The 24,949-nt window shown below is 43.5% G+C and overlaps 1 protein-coding gene across 2 annotated transcripts in view; it reads left to right on the top strand.

Annotated features, from left to right (window-relative positions):
- The first annotated feature begins 9,759 nt into the window (after positions 1-9,759).
- Chchd3 (coiled-coil-helix-coiled-coil-helix domain containing 3) overlaps positions 9,760-24,949 on the top strand; it is a 257,801-nt gene continuing 242,611 nt past the window's right edge. Inside the window, exons 1-2 of one of the 2 annotated variants that reach the window (XM_052173400.1) lie at positions 9,760-10,009; positions 19,787-19,874. In XM_052173400.1, coding sequence (XP_052029360.1) covers positions 9,929-10,009; positions 19,787-19,874 — 169 coding nt within the window. In that variant the 5' untranslated portion in view covers positions 9,760-9,928. The remainder of the gene's footprint in view (positions 10,010-19,786; positions 19,875-24,949) is intronic. The other variant, XM_052173401.1, reaches the window with a different exon arrangement.

Raw genomic sequence — 24,949 nt, 5'->3', positions numbered from 1 at the left:
TGTGGAAGTCAGAGAACAACTTGAGTGAATCACTTTCTCTTACTATCACGTATGTGGGTCAGTGGAATCAAACTCAGGTTGTCAGTCTTGACAGTAAGCACTTTTATGGGCTGAGCCAGCTCACTGCCCCAATAAGCTATGTTTTTAATGTTCTTTCCCCGTCCCCGTGTAGTTGTGATTGATCCCACACTCTTGGTCAATGCGATCAAGCTCTTCGGCCCATGAGCTCCACTTGTAGGCTTTGCTCTGTTCTTAACAGGATGTGCATGGCCTTATGCAGCATGTATTGCTTTATATTTCCCTCCATTGGCTCAGCAGTATTCCTATGATATTCAGCTATGTTAAACTTAACAGTAGTTATGTGCTTCGTGTTGCTTTGTTTTGTTTTCACTGTGGTAAAGCCTTTCTTTGTGCCAATATACCACCATTGTGCCACTCTCAAATCAATGAGCTCTTGCATTGTTTTCTGCTTCAGGGTTTGAGTGAATGATGGATGGTCCTCTATGTCAGTATTTCTCAAGCTGTGGGTCTTGAACCCCTTTGGGGAGAGTCAAATGACTCTTTCAAAGAGGTTGCCTAAGACCATCCTGCATACCAGATATTTACATTACAATTCATAATAGTAGCAACATTACAGTTATAAATTAACCATGAAAATAATTTTATGGCGGGGGGGGGTCACTTCAACATGAGAAACTGTATTAAAGCAACATTAGGAAGGTTTGGAACCACTGTTTTATATGTTTTTGGTAGAGTTAAGTTCTTGCATCTGTTATGCGTAGTCCTGAAATGGGACTGCATAACTAGTTGATGATTTGTGTGAAGCCTCTTAAATCCATACAGAGGAAGGACCTAATTTTATGCTAGACCTGTCACCCCTGTAGCTAAGGCCTATATTAGCACCTCACAACTGTATACCATATTCATCCCCTAAAGGCTTAGATTTTTAAAAACCTACTTTTAATACGGATTCTCAAATGCTTCACTCTCCCTCTACCCTACCATGTAAGGATAGGGGAGAAAAGATGGTAACTAGGACAATGGAATGTGGACCTGTTTAGAAGTAGTACTTTGGGGTGATTCCAATCTATTTGTCAGGATACCAGTAGACCAGTTCAGTAGAGTCAGGATAGCAAACACAAATCAGCATCGATGGCATGATCCAGCAGAAACAGTCAGGCCTCTGCCAAGTTAACACAGGTCAGCGGGAGTGACCAGAGCCAACCGTGGCGCCAGAAGTTCTTTCCATGCCTCTCTCAACGATGCGAAGACGAGCAAAGACACAGACCAAGCTAGCAAGGTTAGCTATGCAAGCTCCCCATCACTGTCCACTGAGTCCTGTTGATACTCTCTCCAAACACCATGGGTCCTCCCTTGGGTCTTGCCTCAGCAAAACACCACGTGAGTCTGCATCACATGACGTATCCAGAAACTTCCACTCCAATCTCCATGTAATCATCTAATTGCCTTGGTTCCTGTGGCTGCTGCAGTGCCCTTTATCAGGCCTCAGAATCCCAGCAGGTGAGGCTCCTGAGGGCAGTTACCATCAGGGAGGAATGGGAGGTGGTGGCAAAGCAGTAGACTGAACAGCTCTGATGTCACCAGGCATCTTAGTCTCACTGAGCAACTCAGTCATTCTCTCTGGGTGTGAGCTCATCATCTGCAAAATACAATGAAGCCCGGGGACTGGGGAGATAGTGTTCAGCGTTATGAGTGCATACTGCTCTTGTGGAGGACCCAAGTTGAGTTCCCAGCTGCCCATGCTGGGTTGTTTACAGCTACCTGAAGTTCTAGCACTAGAGGGTCCGACTCCTTCTTCTGGCCTCTGTGGGCACTTGAATTCGCGTGCATCTCCCCATGGGTATGTATGATTAAAAGTAAAATACACTGTCCAGTCTCTTATTCTGGGCTAAGGGCTGGGATTCTTCTCTCCATTTGCTTGTCAAATTATAGCATCGAGAGTATTGAGAGTTGGGGTAAAGAGCTTGCTTTGGACTGTGGAAGCAAAACTAAGTTGGCACTGGAAGATCAGCAATGTGCTGCTCACTGTGGATGGTCCTGAGGTGGGACAGCGGTGAAACAAGCATCCTGGGCTGGGTACCAGCATCTTAGTGTGCACGGCTGCTATTTCTACAGTATTAGCATCAGTAAACATGCATTTCTCTGCCTGTCCAACCTCTCAGCAGAAGGGTTCCTATAACCTTGATGCATTTCAAGCATTTGTTATTTGGAAGTAAAGAGGCTAACAGCCTGCATTTCAGAAATCTCTCAAGTTCCATGACAGGTAGATATTGTTAAAGTGTTAGGAGAAGGTCCCTGTGCTCTCAAGTAAAAATGGCTTGAAAATTCATCAAGGCCAGAGAAGCCATTCAGGAGAGATGACAGATGGAATGTTTGTGCTTGTTTAAGGGATAGGGATGAGCGATGAGTCTCTTCTGACTTATGCTCAGCTCGTCAGAGATGATCACTCTGATCCCGTGCAAAGGAAATCAGAGGGCCTTGGGACCTTGGCAGGGCCTGAATTCGAAAGAGATGGGAGCTAGGCAGGGTCCGTTTCTCCCTGTCTGTGCTGACTTCTCCCCACCAACCCCTCCCTCCACTTCCTTACCCCAACACTCAATATTCCAGCCACTATCATTTGATGAGCGTACAGAGAAGAGAAAAGAAATGAGATGTCAGGGAAAACCTATAAAAATGAAAAAGGCCAAGTTGAGGAGTATCCCGGCAGTGACAGAAAGTGGCTGCTTAGAAACCGGCTATAAACTATGTGAGGGCTTTGCTCTAGAATAAACTTTACACCAGGCATACCAGGAAATCGTGGGGCATTGTCAAGAGTATGGCCCATGTGCAGAATTTATTTTAGCTATATAATGTTACGTGGTGTCTGTTAAGCAGAATAGTCACCGGGCCTCACCCTCTCGGAAGGCAAGGGCATAGCATATAGAGTTTATTATGAGCCAGACATTACCAGCAAAGGTTCTATCTACTGGAAGCTGGAAATAGACAGAAAGATTCTTGAGAAGTGAGGGACTGCTCTCTCATGATTTGACTCAATACATGGGTAGCTCAGTGGAGACTGTGGTTTGTGCTGTTACTGATATGTGATATGGCAAAAGCCGCCACGTCTTTATCCTGCACTTGGTAATGCCACTTGCTTATCGCAACTTGTTTTACGCTATTTTGAGTCTGTAATCTCCTTAAATGTACTACTTAAAGTTCTTATATTCCAAATATGTCACAGGAGCACATGTGCATTCACACACACACACAAATGCTCACACGCAGGGAGAACGGCTGTTTAGAATTTCTCTGTTTTCATATGGTTTTCTGTATAATAATAGGGGGGAGGAGCTTGGAAGCTGGGGGGGGGGGGGCTCTGTGACAGTCTGTCAAACATGTCCTAGTCCATAGTTTCCGCATGTGCTCATCTTCATCGAATGTGCCCGTTGTAGCTCTTTCCTATTTTAATTGGCTAGCTATAACTATGGCAACTATATGGCCTAGATTTTCTAGCATCATCCTGGTTTCAAGGACTGTGTTTAATTGTCTCTCTAAGTACATGACTAATGCCAGGGCAACTGCTTCAATTTCTAGCTCAGAAAAAAAAAAGATGGATATATCTACATTCGATTTCAGGCTGGACCATCGATTCCAAGTGCTCTGCTGTGGAGCTGCAGTGCTTCTTAAGAGCTACGAGAGGGCCCTTGGAGTGTGATGAAGAACACACTCATTAGCTCTGCTGGCCAGGGACCAGGACCTGGGCTCTCCACCTCCTCAGGCATTGTTCTTTTGCCTTTGCCTCCCTGTCTCCCTATACTCCTGGCCCAGTGATTAGGGACAGTCAAGGGACTTGTAAGGGAGCGGCTGAAGAGATTTTGCTCTTAGCAATTTATGCTTGAAAGTTGGGGATTGACAAATCAGAGTGTATACTACACACTTTCATCCCACTGGAAACATTTTGCACCCCAGTAGAATGGTGGCTGATCTCCCCTACCTCCCTACCCCCCCGGTGGGGGGGAGGGTGATGGGAAACAATCTCTTCCCATCCCCTCTCTTCCTCCATCCTTCCTTGTTTGTCTCCCCTGCTTCTCTTTTCCTCTTTTTCTTTCCTTCTCCTTCCTTTTTCTCCCTCCCACCATTCTCTTCCCTCCCTCCTCTTTTTTCTGTGCCTCCTTCCCTCCCTTCCTTCCCTCCCTCTCTCCCCTTCCTTTCTTCCTTCCATCCTCTCTTCTTCCCTCTCCTCCCTTCCTGGGCCTCCCTTCCTCTTCTCTTTCTCCCCATGGTTTGATGTGATAGAAAAGTAAGAGGTGGCACAGAATGAGGAGTTGGAGCACTACTTTTTTTAGTGGCTGTGTTAGTTAGGATTCTCTAGAACAGTGGTGGTCAACTTTCCTAATGCTTCAGCTCTTTAACACAGTTCTTTATGTCGTGATGACCACAACCACCACATTGATTTTATTGCTACTTTATAACTGTAATTTTGCTGCTCTTCTGAATTGTAATGTAAATATCTGATATGCAGGATATCTGATATGGAATCCCCAAAGGGGTCATCACCTAGACATTGCTAAATGCTTCTCTAGAGGAATATAACCTTTGACAAGCCTACAACAAAGGCTATTTAATAGATTGGCTTACACAGTGTGGTCTGGATAGTCCAACAACAGCTGTCTGTATACAGGTGAGACAAAGAACTACGTAGCTGCTCAGCCACCAGAAAGTCTCAGCCATCCTTGCCTGACACTGCTACTGGTCCTCAGGCCACAGGGGAAAGAAGAGGCTGGACTCAGTGTCAGCAAATATGGCCACAGCAGTGCCAGCAACAGAATGGAAGCCCAGGACAGCAAGGGGGAAAGGTGACCCAGAAGAAATCACTAATGATTCCCTCTGATCCCCTCATATCTGGGCATCTTCTAGAAGGTGCCCCCCTACTAGAGGAATGCTTTTGCCCTTACTTCCCCCAGAAATATTCTCATAGTATGTTTCTTACTTGATGACAGATCCAATTAAGTTGACAACCAAGCTTAGCAATCACAGTGGCTAAGATTTGTGAAGAACTAAGCTCCCTGGATCCTGCCTATGCTACAAAGGACAGTGCTGTTCTCCCCTACCCTTCCTTAGGACTCCTGTTTCTGGGGTGGAGGCTGAGGCGAGTCCCGGGTTGCCCTGCTGACATTTGGGTAGACTCATGCTTAGGAAGAGTCTTTGGTAAAGCTATTGTTATGCTGGGAGCAGGAGGGCAAGCAGGAGCCTGGTTAAGACCAGCCATTATAAAGGACATCTAAGTGGGTCTAAGAAACTCTGGAAACCTCTGCAGGCATGAGTACCTTGAGTTGTGGGACCAAGCTGTAACTCACTTCACGCTGGTCTCCCTGTAGACTTTTATTCCACTAGCCAGAGATCCTCACTTATTAAGAACTATGTTTATATATTCTTTAAATTATTTTACATCTATACAGTGTATTTTGATCATATTTATCTCCTACTCTCCACCTTTAGCTACACCCTTCAGATCCTCTTACACAATTTCTTGAAATTTAATGTCCTCTTTTAAAAAATAATTCTTTTTGAAAAAAAATATAACACACTGATTCCAGCTAGGGCTGTCATTATGCACACAGCTGAGAGGCTATCTAGCAGACTGTGGACAACAGACCTGGGGCCACTCAACTGAGGAAAAAGGGCTCTTCCTTCCCTAGAATCAATCATTTGCCAATAACTCCTTACCTAGGTCCTCATGAGCCCTTTATCACCTATGCTAGGATTTTGACTGATTTGACTGATTTGCTATTGTGTACCTGACCACATCTGTAATATGAAGCAGCAGCAGCAGCAGCAGCAGTAGCAGCATCTACCTTAGATATTGAGACAAGGTCTCTTCACTGAATCTGCTGCTCATCCTTTCAGCTGAACTGGCCAACTAAGGAGCCCTAGGAACTGCACCACAGTGCTTCACCCCTCTCCTAGCTTCTTAGGTGGGTGCTGGGGATTTGAACTTGGCTCCTATGGTTATAGCCAGCTTCTTACTCAGCAACTCTTTTTGACACCGAGACTAGAGCTTTGTCCATGCTAGCCAAATGTTCTGCCACTGCTCTCTGTCTCAAGTCCCACCTTTTTATTAAAAATATTTCACATTTGACTTTATTGAATGCTAAATAAATTTCTGTCCTTCTTTATTAATGTATAACTTACCTGTCAAAAAAGATTATTTTAAGTGCACAAAAACAGTTTTAGTGTATTGGTAGAGCTGTAGAACCATCACCATGAACTAATTTTAATCTGTTTCTATAAACAGCTCTGTGGTGAAACATTGTACCAATTAAAATGCCATCTTCCACTTACCCTCCCAGGCCCCTATACTGAATCTACTTTTTTTTTTTTCATAGATTGGCTTATTCTACACACTTCACTTAAATGGGATCACATAATATATAGTCTTTCTGTGTCTGGGGTTTTTCTTGGGAAGAGTTAAACATACATTCACTTCTATCATGTGTGTATGTATGTATGTATGTATATATGTATGTATGTGTTCCAAGTATATTCCTGGTGCCCGCAGAGCTCAAAAGAGGGGTCTTGTCCTTGAGAACTGGAGTTACTAGCAGTTATGAGCTGTCACATGGGTTCTAGGAACTAAACCTGAGTATGAAGGACTCTTAACTACTGAGCCTTCCCTCTAGCCCCTGGCACAATGTTTCATGTTATGACATAATATTGCTGTTTTTCCATATTGTAGCATATGCCAGCACTTTGTACCTTTTTATTATTCAATACTATTCCATTATCTGGAAATGCTGACTCATGTTTATCGATTTATCAAGAAGTGGACATTTGAGCTATTTTTGATGCTATTCTTGATGGATCTTATATCTTCATTTCATTTCTGGCTGGCTAGTTGTAGTGTATAAAGATAACGCAGGAAGTTTTTTGAACTTATATTCTGAAACCTTGCTGAACTTTTTTTTTTCTCTCTTTTTTTATTCGATATATTTTTTTATTTACATTTCAAATGATTTCCCCCTTTCTGGTTCCCCACTCCCTGAAAGTCCCATAAGCCCTCTTTCCTCCCCCTGTTCCCCCTTCCACCCCTTCCCACTTCCCTGTTCTGGTTTTGCCCTATAGTGCTGCACTGAGTCTTTCCAGAACCAGGGGGGCCACTCCTCCATTCTTTGTGGACATCATTTGATATGTGGATTATGTCTTGGGTATTCCAATTTTCTAGGCTAATATCCACTTATTAGTGAGTACATACCATGATTGAGCTTTTGAGACTGGGTTACCTCACTTAGTATGATGTTCTCCAACTCCATCCATTTGTCTAAGAATTTCATGAATTCATTGTTTCTAATGGCTGACCAGTACTCCATTGTGTATATATACTACATTTTTTGCATTCATTCTTCTGTTGAGGGATACCTGGGTTCTTTCCACCTTCTGGCAATTATAAATAGGGCTGCTATGAACATAGTGGAGCACGTATCCTGGACTTTAAAAACTTACTTTTAAGTAGATTCTTTGATATCTTTTCTATTTATAAGATCATGTCATGTGTGACAGAGGCAGCTTTACTTCTTTCCATCTGGATGTTTTCATTTTGCTTACAGTTCCTGTGTCACCTCGCTCTAGTCTGCTGTGATGTTTCCCCGTTCAGACTCATTACCCAAGCTGCTCTGCGTTTCCTCTTGTACGCTGTGAATTTCACATTGAAACTTGAGGACTTGATGCCAAAAAAAGAGAGAAAAGGGAGAGAGAATCTAAATGGTTCAAATTTGAGTTTGTTTTTCATTCGAGCCAACTTTTGCATTCTCCCTCCTACATTTCTGGCTGTAAAATGCTACCTTTGGAGTCAATGGCCATGAAGAAGCTATAACCAGAGAGATGAGGAGACCATTGGTTCTCAATAGTTCCGGAAGAGATGGTAAGAATGATAGGCCTTGGAACCGGTTTGCAGAGAATAGTATTGTCACTGGGGGTATCTCCAACACCACCCACCATAAGATGTATTAACTTTTTTTTTTTTAAAGAAAATTTCTTGAGTGATGCTTGAAATACACTGGGAGTTTGGAAGTATTCTGGATCCTTTGCTGAGGAGAGCACCTGGATGCTTTCTGTGCGCTCACGGAAGGCATCCACTGCCTTCTCAGACTTGGCCTTCATCCTTGTTAACAGGTGGTACTCTCTCTATGGAAGCCTCTAATTTTTAAGTATATACTGAGCAACTGATGTATGTAGCATCCTCCAATACTCACTGTATGTGGGTTAGGAAGTGAGGTGGTTGTGTTTGTGGATGGGAGGACACAATGTAAGGATCGGCAATCCCTGTGTATTTGTGTTCTCAACAGAAGTTAAGTTCAATTGTGATGTAACGTGAGGACAAGGAAAGGAACAGACAGTCTCAGAACTGCAGGAGAATATCACATGATTCAGAGCCCATATGTTGAAAAGAACAACATAATGAGATGAAGCGACACGGCTACTGTGTCCTGGGATATGGCAATGGGAGAGACATAGTGTCTTTTGTTCAGATTCTGACAACTGACAAATAAATGAAGCTCAAAACTATTTCTTCAATGTTGTGGATCATTTTGGCCTAGGAGGATGCCATGGTCTGTTGTGTTCTGTGTCTTTTAATGTTGAAAAGGGAGAATTGAAAAAAGGTACGCTTGTTCAGCTAGTTCTGTCCTCTCCCCTCCCTTCACCCCCTGTCTCCCCCACTCTCCTTCTTCCATCTTTGTTTTTCTCCTCTCTCACATAGCTTAGGCCTGGAGTATTGCACGTACAACTGAGCTACATCTGCAGCCCCATCCTTCTAATGTCTAAACTAAAGAGTATTTATCTGGCTCCATACATCTAAGATACATATACTCTACTTTTAGCAACAGTGTTTAGCAGCAAACAAAAAACCAAAACCTAAACCAAAACCAAAACCAAAACCAACCAAACCAAAACTCTCTCTCTCATTCATATATATCTATATTTTTAGACTTCTTGGAGGTAAAGTACCTGGCAAGAAACTTTCCAAAACAGATCATCTTGACTTTTTCTAATGCTGCTATAATTCCTCCATGAATTGATTACTTTCCTCTGCCTAATCATCCTGTGACCTAACTTATGCAAGTGAATAGAAGACACAAACGTGGGAAGCAGTGTTCTGCCTGCCTCTTTGTGTAAATAATTTTTCCTGTGCATTTTCACACGTAGATTTAAAAGCCCCATGTTAAAAGTTGCATTTCACACAGATTGATAAATACCTAAGTCAGAAGATAGGAACATAAGAAAATGTAGTCTTGGCCCCTTTAAAAGACTAAATGGCAAAATGGTAAGTTTACTTGTTAGAGGTTTGTGAATTGGAATATAAAAATTGCTTGATTAGGGGAGTGCATCTTCCATATCTAACTTTGAGATCCTGTATCTTCTTAACAGACCTAAGATTCTAGAGTAAACTACAAAACAAGCTGGTTGGCTGAACAAACTTCCTTGAAAGTAGACCAGTCAGAGGCCTTCAGGGCCGAGAAGACTACAACTCCCAGAATGCTCCGTTCACTTTGCAGCTAGGGAGTGAGACCTGTCACTGCACTTACAGTGCCAGATCGAGACTACAATTCCCATTATTCTCAGAGGCCCCGGAAGCCCTGATAAGCACCACCTGTTGCCATAGCGTCCGGGTCCGCTCTAGCCAATCCTAGTGCACTTTCCGATAAGAGGTGGGCAGCTTGCCTCTCAGGCTAATCCGAGGCGCCCTACTTCTTGCACGTGACCGGAGGAGGCGGGCTTTTGGGACCGGCGCCTTCTCCTTGCTTTTTGGGGTCGTGGCCTTGCTCCTGCCCGGCCAGGGAAGCATCCCGGGCTTTCACGCGCAAGTGTGCGCGTGGGTCCTGACGTGCTTGTAGGTCCACGCTCAGACTCTGCGGGGACAGAAGCAGGAGCCATGGGCGGGACCGCTAGCACCCGCCGGGTCACCTTCGAGGCGGACGAGAACGAGAACATCACGGTGGTGAAGGGCATCCGGGTGAGTGCCGTGGGCGGGAGGAGGGCAGCCCTTGAACTCGGATCCCAACGCAGAGAAGTGCCTGGGACAGCTGCACCTGTTTTCTCCGCTCTCGGCCCGCCCTGCTGTCCCGCTAGAAGTCTGGGTCTTTGGGAAGAAGCTCCTAGTTTTCAAGACTTGGATTCTCCATTCAGAAAAAGTTCTTGGCTGTGTGCCAGGCGCCGTGCACTGTGCTCGGGTGGTGGTGCCCGGTCACCGCAGTCGACCTTGCTCACTAGTTTGCAGGACTTTATTGAAACTCTTGCTTCACTGTGCTGGTCTGTGTGCTTCCTGTATAGGACCCGAGCCCTCCTTTTCCACGCACATTTCGCTCTCAAGAGTGAATTGGTGTTTTAAGGATTACTCTTATTTGCCTCCGTTATTCCATGCCCCTCTTCTGGTATCACCCCTCCCCCCAACACATACAGGTACTCCCGCATTCAAGTCATTCCTCTCCCTGCTGGCTAATTTCTGGCTTCTGGCTCTTCCCCTTCCACCTGATAATGCCATTTTCCCAGACACCTCCCCTGTGGTTTGTTGGCCCAAGTTTTGAACCTGGCCTAGTTACTACTGGCCTACAGCTGCCAGCCTGGTAGGGGCGGAGGTCGGTTTGCAGTCCTTCAAGGTTGTTGTACTAAGACAGTAAGTTCTAAGGGATTCGTTGTAGAGACTTCTTAAATGCCCTCTGCGTGTACTTGATACATGAATTGAAAACTCGAATTTCCTCTAGGGTGTTAGTATACACACTAACAACCTTAATCTCCTTTGCCCCTGAATTCGGAGCGTCATGGTTTGGGAAGTACACTTACTTGTACCTAGTAAATAAAGCACTATGGCTTCAGAAGATTTTAGAGTACTTCATATTTTCTGTCTACTGTTTTGACACAACTACTCTTAATCAACTATGCAAGAGTTACAAGGAAATAAAACTTTAAAAACATTTCAACTGTTTGAAAAAGTTTTCCTTTGAAATTTGTTACTCTGAAAAGAACTTATTAAAGTTTTCTTGATTAGAAACTCCAGACTGCTGAACTGAGTTTTTGGGTCTGAGCCCAGCAATTCTCACTATACTAGTGATAGAACTCTTTGCCTCTTGTGGTTTAGTTGGTACTTTTTGTAGAAAGATAAGAATTACTGCAAATTTGAGTTTTATACAGAGATGGAGGGGGAAAAAAGAAAACAAAGTCGATAAAAGGCTTTGAATGTTCCACACTAGAGAGTGAAAAATTAAAAAAACAAAAAATAATAAAAACACCAAAAAAAAAAAAAAGAAAGTAAATTTCAGGTGAGAAGATTTTGTTTAGAAAAACGTATTAAGTCCCTCTCCTCATGTTTCATCACAGACAGGCTAATGACACAAATTGAAAGAGTTTGGCACCACATAGAGATTTAGATACAGTGTCAGGTAGGGTAGGGTGACAGGCAGGGCAGCAGGGATGTGCATTCCATTCAAGCACAGAGATTGTTTTAAAGAACTTTTGTAAACTTAAAAAAAAAAAAAAAACGACCCATGACCTCAGCCACACAACCTGACCTCAGCTTCCATTTTAGATACATTTTATTCCTATTGTTGCAGTCCAGGCACAGGCAGGCTCATTTTGACTTGCATGCAGCTCCTCTTCAAATGCCCTGGCTCCTTTCTTCTGGTCTTTTCAAGGATTGCCTGTAACGTTTCCTTGGGCGTCATTCAGTGTTTTTGTTCTTCAGACTGGTAGAGCTGAGTACATCTCTCAGATCTCTACTTTTTCTAGCTCAGAAGTCCATGGGCTTCTTGATGCTGTCAGGTTTTTTGTTTTTTGTTTTTGTTTTTTTGTTTTGTTTTGTTTTGAGAACAAAATATAGCCTGTTGCAGCTTTTCCCAAAACTGCTGTTGAATTGGGAGGACTTAGAGCCATTTTGGGTTTCTTGAGGTCTTTGGGTTCCAGGAGGCCAACTTGGAATTAAGCTGACATTTTTAATTAGCCTGTGGCTCTGGACAAGTCACTTCACTGATGATACATCCTTATTCCTAAAGTGGAGTGTTATCACTTTCTTTGGTTAGGGTAAGAGGATAAGGTGTGTAAAATACCTGTTGATTATCATCATATTATTAATTATTATTTGAGGTGCTGGGAATTGAACATAGGCCCCCACATGTGCTAGACAAGCACTGTACCATTGCTTTGTAGATTTATAAATAAGAGGTCATGATTATGATAGGGTTTCTTTCACATTTAAAGTTGCAAAGTTCTTTGGAAGTGCGTTGGAATCCAACAAACCTGGGTTCAGATCTTTGTAGGATTTAGTGAAGCTTGTGGCATGGACAAGTCACCTTTGATTGCATTTCCCTCTCTGGTGTTTCACTGTAACTGCATATTAATGAGAATGTGACTGTGTGTGTGTACCTAGTCCTGTGTCTGGGCTTGGAGTTTCTCAGGAGAGCTGAAGCTTAAGCCCAGGAGAACTAAACAGGAGAGCGTGTCATGCCCAGTGAGAGACCCTTGCCGGCTAGACCAAGTGTCCGGAGATCACCATTCCCTGCCTGAGCCTTGTCAGTTTCTTTCAGCTGCTCCTGGTGCTCCTCTTGGCTTTGCTTCTCAGACGTGGCAGCAGCATTGTCAGCATGAACACAAGGCTTTGTCTTTAGGCAGTTGCTAAAACATGGACAGATGAGGCCCAAACTTCAGGTTTGGGTTTTATGGGTTAATGAAACTTGGCCAAAGAAGCTTTTTCCGATTTTGATCGACTTTATAATGTTTAGGGTCGTCCCTTGAGAAGATTAAGAGTGTACCAGTGATTCAGTACTCGCTGCTGGGAGCCCAGTTTGTGTTCTGTTCCGCTGATGAGGATAGCACATTTCATCTTCAGTGACCTTAATAAGAAAGAATAGCATTTAGTGAGCCACAGAAAACTCACTAAGTAGGCTGAGTTTATTGATAGGTCATGAATATCCATATTTTTCTTGCTGAGGTAGCTATGGCTCATACTTAAAGGACCTACAATTCGAAACAGTGTCAAGTTTCAAGTTTCTTCTTGTTGGCAGGCACTACTTTTTTATGTTATTATATATGCTCTCTTTCCCTTATTTTGAGCTGTTGCTAGTATTTTTTTTTTGTCCTCTAAAATAGCTTGTATTCTTACACCTGGTTTCAGTTTTGCATATGGAACTACTCATATGGACTGAATGAAGGATTACCCTCTTGCCTTGCACGCTAAGGCTCAAATAAATTTTCTAGCGATAGAAAAACACACTTTCATTAGTCACATTACATATGCTTAATAGGATTTCTGTGTCCACCTGCTGTGCCTGCTTAGAAAGTGTGCTCAGAACCTGGCCTTTCATAACTTTATCTAAAACATCAGAGCTGTGAGTGAACTCTTTCAGAGCAAATGTCAACTTCAATGAGTATCATTTTCAAAGTTATACTTATCACAGTTTCTGGCATAACGAATCTCTGCAGCTGGCCTTGAAGAGCTGACATTCACAGGAGTCACTTAGAGTGCCATGCCCACCTCCGTTCTACACACTATGTGCTTTGGCAGATGTTGGTAGTCGAGAGCCCCTAGTTGAAGAGATTTCTTAATGTGAGATGCTGTAGAGGGTTTGTCAGTCTCAGTGAGGGTTGTACATTTGTTTGGTTAGCCATAGGGGCTGTGAGTGATTTAGCTGATAGAGAATTGGCCCCTTTCAACTGTAGGGTCTGTGAATGTCTTGGGCCATCTTAAGCTTTCTAGGATTCAGAATATATTAGGGAGCTACATGTCAACTGGAAAGGAAATGTGTTTTCCCTGCCAGCCCATTTCGTCTCTTGTTTATGGGAGTCATGCCTTAAAAAAGTAGCAGGGAACTAGTGCTCACACTAAGAGAAAATGACCTGCTCCTTTGTGGAGGGAAAATCAAGAGAGGAAATTGCATAGGTAGTCTTTAAATCAATTTGATAAGAAACATCTAAAGACTGTTAATGGCTGAAGTTGTGAACTGTCCTGTGTCATGTGACTCCCACATCAACCCCCTCAAAGATAACTTGAACTTTCCTCTCCAAGGGCAGAAGACTTTATCTTTGTACTTCTTACTCAGCCTCCTGTGTCTGAAAAAAATACTGAGTTCTGGATTGGTGGGTGGTATGTTTGTGTAAATTTTGGAGAAGAGCAAGCATAGTGGGTGGAAAGAATTAAGTGGGTTGACTAGCTGATACACACACACACACACACACACACACACACACACACACATATATATCTTTTGAGTCAACCAGTGGCTAAGCTCTGCCTGCTTAAGTGCCTTTGAATAGGGTAGGTAGACAAAGCCAGCTAGTTCTGTCAATAGGCCTGCTTGTCTGATCATCCCTTATTGTAATTGTGGTTCTTCAGACACATAGGCCACTATGAATTTTATAAGGTATGGACTCTGCTTTCAACAATACAGTGAGCACAAAGTTTTGTGTACATTGAATTAATCCATGGACTCCAAAGTTCAGAAGCCTCTGGGTATAGCTTGTAGCATCAATAAGTGTGTAGAGGGGTGTTACTTCATATTTAGTATTTGTCTGGATAGAGATTCCAGAGGCACAAGGTAGGTAGGTGTAGCAGATGGGTCAGCAAATGGGAAAAGCTCTTCTAACGGTAGTGCCCTCTTTAAGGACAGATGTTTTCTGGAGAGTTTCCTCTTAGTGAGGCTGCTTCTTCAGCTCTTACCAAAACTTATGTTGTGCTTTTGGTTTCCCGCATCTACCCAATTTTGGGTTGGTTTTCATCACAGGGAAGAGCTCAGCTGTTTTACAGCTACAGGTTGTGTGTATTACCTTGGTCAGCATCTTTTAATGTGTCTGCTGCTTCACAAGTGAGTGCCTCTTATCCTAGAGGAGATCAGGTGAGACCCGAGTTTACAGGTGAGACTGTAGTGAATGGCTGCTGTGGTTGTATAATCTGGGACAGCTGATAGTGCCCGAGTCCAGGAGGATTGTAGCCTCAGGTTAGCAGTGCATGTCCAAGACCCGAGAATTCAGCTGTAGAAGAAGAAGTGAAGGGCGACCCTGAATATGCAGGGCTATCAGCTCTGTGCTGTGCTTATCCTGGATTCTTCGGATGACATGTACATATATATGCTTGACCACATGTGACTGTAACCTACCCTGAGAAATGTGTGATTGGTGTTAGAATAGCATTAAGGAGCAGATATGGAGGCATCAGAGAAACCACAAAACCAACAAAAGAGTAACAAATACTTACTGTTGGGTTGAGAGCCATTCTACTTCTGTGTCCCAAAAAGCATAGGGAGAGAAAACCCAATACCTTACACCAGTGACTCTCAACCCATGGGTTGAGTGACCCTCTCACAGGGGTCATCTAAGACCGTTAGAAAACATAGATATTTACATTATGATTCTTAATAATATAAAAATTACGATTATGAAGTAGCTAGGAAAGTAATTTTATGGTTGGGGGTCGCCACGGCATGAGGAACTGTTTTAAAGGGTCGCAGTATTGGGACAGTTGAGAAGCTCTGTCTCACACACCTACTAGGACCTATTCAGATGCTTGTAGGAACTTCAGACCTCATCCTTGGTCGCACGTGGAGAAGGAGCGCCATGTTCAGTTTAGGCTCAGGTGATAAGAATGAACCAGAAGAGACAGAAGTCTGTGGCTGTAATTCGAATAACCGCCAGGTAGTAGGAGGTAACCTATGGTCCTCAAATACCACAGTGACCAAAACTGTGGCCTCCCAGACCAAAGGGGGAAGCGAGATGCTGGCCTCCTTCCTGAGCCAGCTGTTTCTATTTGAAGGGCAGCTTGGAGGCCTCCTTAGGGATTGAAAGGACGCTTTGTAGTTGCTAAAGAAAATAGTATACACTTTGAAGGGAAAGTAGATGGTGTATTTAAATAAATATACAGATGAGTGTTTGTAGCTAACACTCTTATTCCCTTTTCTCCTTTGGAGGTCTGAGAGAGGAGATGGCCTTTTTCTCCAGGGAGCACAGTTCCTGAGCAGCATCCTCCCGTCCTGATCTCACTTCTGTAATTTGGGTTCTGAGACAGAAGTACCTGTTAGGTATAGACGGCTCACACGAGTGTCCCGGGGTCTAGTGTTAGTACCTAGAGTATGAAATATTTGCTGAATGAGTGATTCAGTGATCTCCAGGAGCTCAGTGCCATGGAAAGGCAGACGGGGGTAGGAGGGGGTGCAACTTTATCAGAGGAGTGTTTGTGTTAAGTGGAGTGTTTGTGTTAAGTGCAGTGAGCACAGGAACCATAGCTCTTCAAGGCAGACATGGTTGGATGGAATGCAGAATTAATTTGATGAGTGATTGCTTTTAAATGTTCAGATCAGATCTTGAAACCCCATACCATAGTAAGGGGTCTGGAGAGAAGGCAACAGTAGCAGAAATAACAATATAAGCTACCTGTGAGTGTGACGTGTGAAGGGAGAAACCAGGAGTTAAGCTTAGGGAATTAGCAAATGAGACATGAGACAAGGGAAGCCGTGTTGACAATTTGTTTGATATTTTGGGCTTGAGGAAGCCATGGCCAAGAGAATAAGAAGTGTTAAAGAGAGGCCCTTTCTGATTTGGGGTCCTGGGTCGAAACAGGGGCGTTAACTAGGTAAAAGGAAAGCAGAGGAGACAGTTTGACAAGCACATGTTCTGTTTAGTACACACTGGGTATGAGGTGTTCTGTCTGCCCCAGGGTAGGTGTCTAGTGAGTAGTTAAATATGTTCATTCCTGGCTCTCAGGATGCTGGGTTTTGGAATTCATGAATTTATCAACAACAGTTAAGAAGGGCTTGGCTGAATGTGGTAGCAAATGTCTGTTATCCTGCACTAGGGGAACTGAGGCAGGAAATATAACACAGAATTAATTTGGTGACTGATTGCTTTTAGATGTTTAGCTCTGAAGACATTTGCTAGGAATACGATGAGCACATGGATGATAAGAGAGTAGGGCAGAGGAACTGAGTCGGAGTCCTGAAGCCCAAGGCCAGGAACAGAGGAAAAGGGGACTTGGCTAGAGCCCTCTGAGATGTGTGCAGCGAGCAGTCAGAAAGACTGGGTTCCGGAAGAGGACAGTAGTGAGGGGGTGGGGTTAAGTGCTGAGAGGGGAGCCATAAAGATAAGGTGCTTTACAAATATATATTAGTTTTTATAACTACTAGTGTAAAGGGTTACTGCTCGTGCCTTTTAACAGTGCTTATGTAGTTATGCTGAGAGTGAAGGCCACACAGTGATAGCTGGGGAAGGGGAAGTTAGAAGAACCTCAGTATGCAGGAGCAGGACTCCGTCACTGGAGCCCAAGGCTGCAGGTCCTCAGTGACCTAGGTTTTACTTCCTTGTCTTTCCAGCTATGGAGTGTGATGCTCAAGAGGGAGGGACATTTGATATTGACCTTGAAACTTGGACTTGCTGAGTTGGAACAGCTTCGCTGCTGGGGCCTGGTGTTCGTCTGCAATACTTTTTTCTCACTTGTATAATAGAGGTGATGTAAATATTTACTGCACAGGCTTGCTAGGGACTAGGTGAATGAAGCACGAGGGTAGTGATGACATGCAATGTGCACGAAGCCCAGGGTAGCAGTTTCGCATTCTAAATACCTTGTAGACAATTTTGTTTTTTTTTTTTAAAGACAAGTCTTTCTATACAGCCCAGACTGGCCTTGAACTCTTTTTTCCTCTGTTAATTTGCTTCCATGGTGCTGGATTTCAGGCATGTGCTACCATGCAAGGCCCTAAGTATCTTTTGAATGTATTACCTATTGTATTACCAAAATAATAGCCTTCCCAACAACTTCATTGTAGGCTAATTTACATGTCTGGAAAGTAGACTGTTCAGTAGTTCTTAGAATAAGCACTATGTTATATTGTAACTTTTTTAGGACATTTCCTAATTTGAAAAAGATCTTGAGATCTTTTCAGTTTATTCTTACTCCTACCTCACCCAAGGTAACTTATTGATGCTTTATTTATAGAATTGTTTTTCTGGGGGTTTAATATAAATAGACTAAACAGCCAAAAGTGGCAACCTCTATCTGTAATTCCAGCACTTGGGAGATAGGTGCAGGAGGCTTGAGGCTAACCTGGGCTACAGAGTGAGACACTTTTCTCAAAAAGAGGTAATTTTGTAATATGTGGTCTTTGGTGTTTGGTCATTTCCATTTAGTTTTATGATTTTTTGGTTCATGCATCTCACATTCTAGCTCTTCCTGGAAGTCATTCCTCTTTATTACTGAGCTGTGTTCTGTTCTGTGAATACTTAGTGCGTTGTTTATCCATTCACCAGTAACTAGCCATTTGTTTGTTTCTACTCCTGCTATTGTGAATAATGACTCTATGCACAGTTTGTGCAAGGCTTTGTGTGGACATATGCTTAATAGCTTCTTAATTGGTCCTTTAGTCTCCCCCAGGGGTCCTTCTTCTGTTCTTAGCCTGCTTCAGTCTGTTGTCTACACTGTAGCCAGAGTGATCTCTCAGATGTAAATCTGACTATGTTATTACCCTGCTGAATACCCTCAGTGCCCCTGAAATTTAGTTTTTACTAAGCCCAAACTTTGTTTCCTAAGTGTTTTGGGATCGGAAATATCCACCTTTTTCTATATCCTCTCTTTCACTGTGCTTGATCCCTCCCTCCCTCCCTCCCTCCCTCCTTCCCTCCCTCTGTCCCTCCCTCCTTCCCTCCTTCCCTCCCTTCCTCCCTCTTTCCCTCCCTTCCTCCCTCCCTTCCTCCCTCCCTCCCTCCCTCCCTCCCTCTCTCCCTCCCTCCTGCACAGTGGTCAATAGATGTCTACTGGTTGTATTTTCATGCTTATTGAATTTGGGGATACAGCAGTAGGACATCAAGACCTTTGCTCTTTTGTCATCCTTTTCTGTCGTGGGAAAGGAACAAACAATGGTGTCAGACCCTGGTTAGCACTATGGAGGAAATAGAAGCCATAATGGGTAGGAACCATGGACCTGTGACTCAGATGTGCAGGCCGGAGCTCTCCAGAGCCTCCTGCCTGTTGCCAGCTGCCTACGTGATTTCTCTACTTGGCCGTATAGTGGTGGCTACCGCGTTTCTATGCCTAATGCAGTGCTTTGCCCCATTGCTTTCTTTTCCTGAGCTCTGTCCCCTTCCCTGTGCCTCTTGTTTGCTTCTCCACCCAAGCCCAGTAGCCTCAGCCTGGCTGGACGCCTCGCCCTTTCTGTGTCTCCAGACACGTTACAGCTGGCAGTGCTCTTCATGGCGGGCTCAAACGACTCGCCTCCATCCACTTCTCACGGAGCAGCTTGATGGTTTTGCTTTCTCTAAGTCTAGCCTATTTTTGGCACAGAGTTAGTGCCTAATAAAAGCTGGTGAAAGCAATTGTGCATTCTTAGCCTTGAACACTTGAACAGGAGGGAGGAAGGAAAGGAAGAAGCAAAGGAGGTGAGAGAGAGAGAGAGAGAGAGAGAGAGGGAGAGGGAGAGCGAACAAGCTGAGGTTTGTTAATACATACATACATACATACATACATACATATGTAGTTAATAAATATTTACTGAATGGATATTGAAGGAGGTTTGGTGCTTAATTTTTCTCTGAGATTATAATTTAGTGCACAGAAGCATTTGCCTTAAGCACTTAGTAGTACAATGTAGCACTAACAAAGGTGTGGGCGTGGCCTGGTGTGGGCGTGGGGACAGCCTGTGCTTGTGTGAGCGTGAGCCTAGCTGAGCAGGCCGTTGGCTCTGCGGGAGGTCGGATGGGGATTGCTTGGGTGGCAGTGCACTGTCGTCTGTCTAATCACTTTCATTCTCATGTCCCTTTTCAGCTTTCAGAAAATGTGATCGACCGGATGAAGGAGTCCTCTCCATCTGGCTCTAAGTCTCAGCGATATTCCAGTGTTTATGGTGCTTCAGGTATGGTGGCATTCTTATTTTAGGGGTTTTCATTAAAAAAACAAAACAAAACAAACAAACAAAACCTAAGTAGGGACATTGACTCAATAGTCAAGCTCAGCTGTTCTTTGTGTTTTGGTTTTTGGATGTTCAGCTATTAGGGTGAATGTTTAGGGTGAATGTTTAGGGTGAATGATTAGGTTTCCTTTAAAATGCTTAGCTCTGCTTCCAAGCTTGTGAACGTCTGCTTTTCTTATCCAGCTCCTAACCCCTTTGCTGACCTGTGTGCTCATCCAACATGTATTTAGTGGGCACTTGGCCATGTTTCCAGCACTTCTTTTTTTTCTCAACTGTAGACAGACCCAGTTCGAGTTTGCTAGGCAAGTGCTCTACATCCCTAGTGCTGGGCTGCATCCCTAGTGCTTTCCCACTGTTCCTGATACTGTCCGCCCGCCCGCGTAATGACTGGGCATGCTGCTGATTGTGAAATGACAAGGACAGTGTGGGAGTGATTACTTTTGGATGAAGAGTTCCTGGAGGTGCTCATTTGGCTGCAGGCTATAAAAGTGAGAAAGAGGAGCTGTTGTGCACATGCCACGGGGGTGGGGGGCAGTTGTGGCTCAACTGACCATTAAGTTGGCAACATAATTTGAGCTTCTGATACCAAGCACAATCAGGATAGCTTAGTAGGAGTGCTGGACCATCTTCATGTGTAATTACCACGATGAAAGGCAAGCACATATCCAGCTTAAGCACATGCCCATAAGCCCGTTTGTTCTTCTGCAGACCTGCTGTTTTGCCCCTTCTTTTCCTGGAAAGAGCAGATAGCCAACCCCCTAAGTGGAGCTGCAGTTTTCTTTTCCTTTTCTCCTTACTCTTCACATTCAGCCAATATCCGATCTTGTCAACGGTCTGTCTAAAGTGCATGTGAACACATCCTTCTGGCCTGTCTCTATTGCTACAGTGCAGATAACCGTCATCTCTATGATCTCTGCACATAGCCCACGCTGTGCTGTTTACATAGCAGCTTCCATGGTTTCATGAGAAATATGAATCAGTTCGTGCTGTGACTCAGGTGCTTCTCTCTCTGTGGGAGGTGATGTGTGACCTGAGATGCACCGTGCCGGCCGGCTTCTGTCGTCCTTTTCAGAATTATGTCCTCACTAACCTTCACCCACTTGGCCCTGCTTACTCACTCTGGGAACTCATGGGCCTCTGTCCATATCTGTTCATGGGGAAGTTTCCCACCCAGCTCCTAGGGTAATACCTGCCTTTTCAGTGCATGCTGATTATCAACTGTTGAATTAAATTAGGAAAAAAGTCTACTACATAATTTGAAAGTAACTACTTTTGATCATTTTAGGATCTAATTTTATAAATCCAGGCAACAGTTACCAAATGCCTGCATTACAAATAATGAAACTTTTTGACTTGTTTGCTTTACAAATAATGAAACTTTTTGACTTGTTTCAAAGAGGAAGAAATGATACTTTAAAGGAGTGGTGCTAAATCTTTTATCTTACCTGATCTTATTTCTGAAAGCCTCCAAGAAAGGAACTGTTAGTACTGTACTTCATGCAGAAGGAAGCTGAGGCACAGCGTGAGTAGTTAGTTTGCTCACAGTCACACAGCCAGGGCGGGGGGGGGGGGGGGGGGGGGGGGGGGGGGGGGGGGGGGGGGGGCGGGGAAGCTGAGCATTGAACTCATCCAGGTGACTCCAGAGTGCATGCACTCTAGTTTATGACAGTTTGCCACGATCTCCTGCTTCGTTTGTAGAAGAGATGTGAGGGAAACTTGTAGGAAGGCAGGAATTGCCTTAGATGTTCTGCTGGGCTTAGGAGAGAACCTTCTGTTTCTTGAGTGTTCCTACAAGCTCCTGTACTGAGTCTCATTCTATAATGAGCTGAAAGAGAGAAAATGGTTTTCCTTTTGGAATTGGCTTAAAAGCAAAACAAAACAAAATTAATTAATTTGTGTGCATGTACGTGTGTGTGTGTGTGTGGTAGTGGGTGTGTACACTGCGTAGAGGTCAGAGGATTGATTCTTTCCTAACTCCTTTACTTGATTCTGGTGATCAAACCCAGGTTGCCAGGCTTGCAGGGCAAGCGACTGCTGAGCCATCTTGCCCCTGGGGTTGGTTTCTTACACTGACACACCAAGACAGCTGAGGCTGGCCTGCTGACTTCTTGAGTGCCCATGGCATCTATGACCCAAGAGCCAGGCATGAATGGTGTGATAAGCTTGACTTTCTCGAGCAATCTGTTCCCATTCCAGGTTTGACATGACAGTGGACTGTGGCCCATGCTCAGCTGTGACCATCCTGGGCACTGAGTCATTAAAGTACTACTTTGCAATCAGACTAGACTTGTTTTCACTAAAGAGTAGCCACTAGTTACCTTTGACCATTAAAAGTGACGTAGAAACTAAGGAAAAGGAAATACAATGGAAATGTATTTCTCAGGTACAGTCATTGATGGCTTCTGGCCTGCAGGAAGCGCTGCTGTGGTTCAAGCCTGGACTCACCAGTTCCAGGCCTTTCTAGTTTCATCAGGTGCTGTAATGACATGACTGAGGCTGTGTGGCCAGATGCTTCTGTATGTTGGCGGCTTGTGACTCTCTGTCCCTTCCACATCACTCAACCTAGGACTATCAGTAATAGAAACTCTAAGAACCTTCTGTGGAGGTGCGGTGTCTTCTCAGCAGTCTTAGACACAGTTTCCCAGCAGGTGTGCCAGGAGGAAGCTGGAGCTGTTGGCTCTCAGGCTTGGAGCAGCTGGGCTACTTCTCTGGTAGCATGATAGGAAAAGAGATCTAGAGAGAGTAAGGGGTGGTTTCCTCACTATAACTTAGGTTATGGTGAGTGTGAACATTGCCAAGGTATTTCAGAGTGACCTTGCCACACGTAAAGAAAGCAACTAGACTGTTACTGTGTAAATTAACAAACATTCATTCTTAAAATTAAAAAAAAGGTGATAAAAGTTCCAGCCTCAAAATATATGTTTTCTTCTAAGTTTCTCTCTTTGAGGTTTTAGTCAGTGCTCAGTAATAGAGTTCTTATAATTCATAGTTCAGATGTGTTGTGAAATAATTTTTCAAGTCTACAAAAGTATATTGATGAAAATGTCACCAGCTTTTTCTACATTTTTCAGTGTCAAGTAAATTATATATTAAATGTGACCTGAATTTTTAATGTTTATTAAAATGCTTTCTTTCTCCCAGGATTTTTTATACTAGCCCTAGGCTATTCATATGTGTGAATATAGGACAGCGTATTTGATGGGCTGAGAGCAGTAGGATTTCTGAGTATAAAAGCTAAGATTTATCAAATATGCACATATGTAAATATAAATATAATGTGTATATATCTACATATAACTGGAGAATATAACTTATACTCTACAAAAGTAATCTTTTTTAAGGTTGAAACTTTTTTCCTTCCTTTCTTTTTTCTTTTCTTTTCTTTTCTTTTGGAGAAACCTTGAATGTGATCAGTGACTCATTATAATAAGTATTTGCATGTAAAGCTATTTGGGCAAAATAATATACTGTGTGACACACAGCAGATTGCAGCGCCACTGTAATAAATGAATGTGCTCTAAAGAACTTAACTGTGTCCTTGCTGCCTGGAGCTCTGTGCAGCAAATCACAACTATGTTGTCTTGCTTTTACTCCAGCTAACCCTTCCTTCGCCCAGTGCCACCGTGTGTGTGTGTGTGTGTGTGTGTGTGTGTGTGTGTGTGTGTATGTGTAGTTCCTTACCTGTTAGTCACATCTCTTGATTTTAAAAATCATTGTTCATTATTGGCCTTTCTTCCCTTCATCTTGATCTTTCAGTTTTGCTGGCTTGTGGTGAGGTCAGACCTCTCATGTTTGAGCCTATCCACCCCTAAGAAACTCTTTCCAGATCAATATGAGAAAATCAGACAGGAAATGGTATTAGGAGGCTGTTTATTGGTTTCCTAAGCCACTGGCAACCTGATGAAAATGATAAATCCAGGAAAAAAACAAAAGACAAATGAGCTCATTCTTATTATTATCTTCACCGTGCAAGTTTCTCTTTAAATTTCTTGTCATTGTGAAAAATAGGAGAGATTTCCCGATTTGTGTTAAGCGTATTGCTGAGATCCCTAAGTATTTGGCAGCCTTAACAAACTGCAGGAAACCAATTTGAGCAGGAAATAGCACAGCCCAAACTAAGCAGCCAATTTAGGGAAACAGATTCATCTATATGTTGCATGTATTTTTCTCCCAGATATGGCCTCTCTAGTTATTTTAAACAGCTCTTTAAGGCTCATTTAGACACAACACTGTAGGGAAAGTTCAGAGTCGACCAGTTTTGTTTACTGCTTTGACTGGAGTTTTCACATCTGCGTGAAGGTGCAGTGTCTTAGGTCTCCATCATTCATGTGTGAAACTGTGCAAGCCAGTATCCTGATCTGTAGATTGTGCATTACTGTAATTCGTAATTTGCTTGGAGGTTCCAAAACATTAAGTCACTAGACTCTAATGAGTACATCCTGCTCCTAAAAGATCGGTAGGCAGTTGAGGAGTGATGAAGAAAACTCAGGAAAACTCAGGACTCGTTCCTTCTGTGACCAGTTATTGGTATGGCAGTGATCTTGGACTTCAAAGACCAATTTGGTCAAATCATAGTTGACATGATGGTGCTATGCAGGGTTTCTGAGGAAGTAAGCCAAATGCAAATGACCTGAGAGTGTGCACCCAAGTCTGGAAGGCGCTTAGGAAAGAGAAGCTGGGCAGAAGCGTGACTAGCCATGAAGGCACGTGGACTGGAGGCAGACCTCCAGGAAAAGGGACCTGAGGGCTCTTAAGGGGCAGATACTCTGGTAGAGTCAGTGCATAGAGCAGATGAATTCTGACAAGCTCTGGGGCCTAACCAGTAGGTATAGGCTGGAGAAGTTGAGGAGTTTCATGTCATCCTGTGTGGTCTTGGCAGCTACTGAGGAGTTCCATCTAATTTTAAGATACAAGATTAGGAAATTGCATTAGTTGCTTCCTCCTGCATGTACTTCCAGATGTTAATAATAAATCTTTTTTATTTATTAAATGTTTTTATGGTTAAAAATGAAGTGATT

This window comes from Apodemus sylvaticus, chromosome 2, assembly GCF_947179515.1.
Source record: "Apodemus sylvaticus chromosome 2, mApoSyl1.1, whole genome shotgun sequence".
NCBI lineage: Eukaryota > Metazoa > Chordata > Mammalia > Rodentia > Muridae > Apodemus > Apodemus sylvaticus.
The sequence above is the reverse complement of the archived record's forward strand: the minus strand, read 5'-3'. Positions and strand labels throughout refer to the sequence as shown.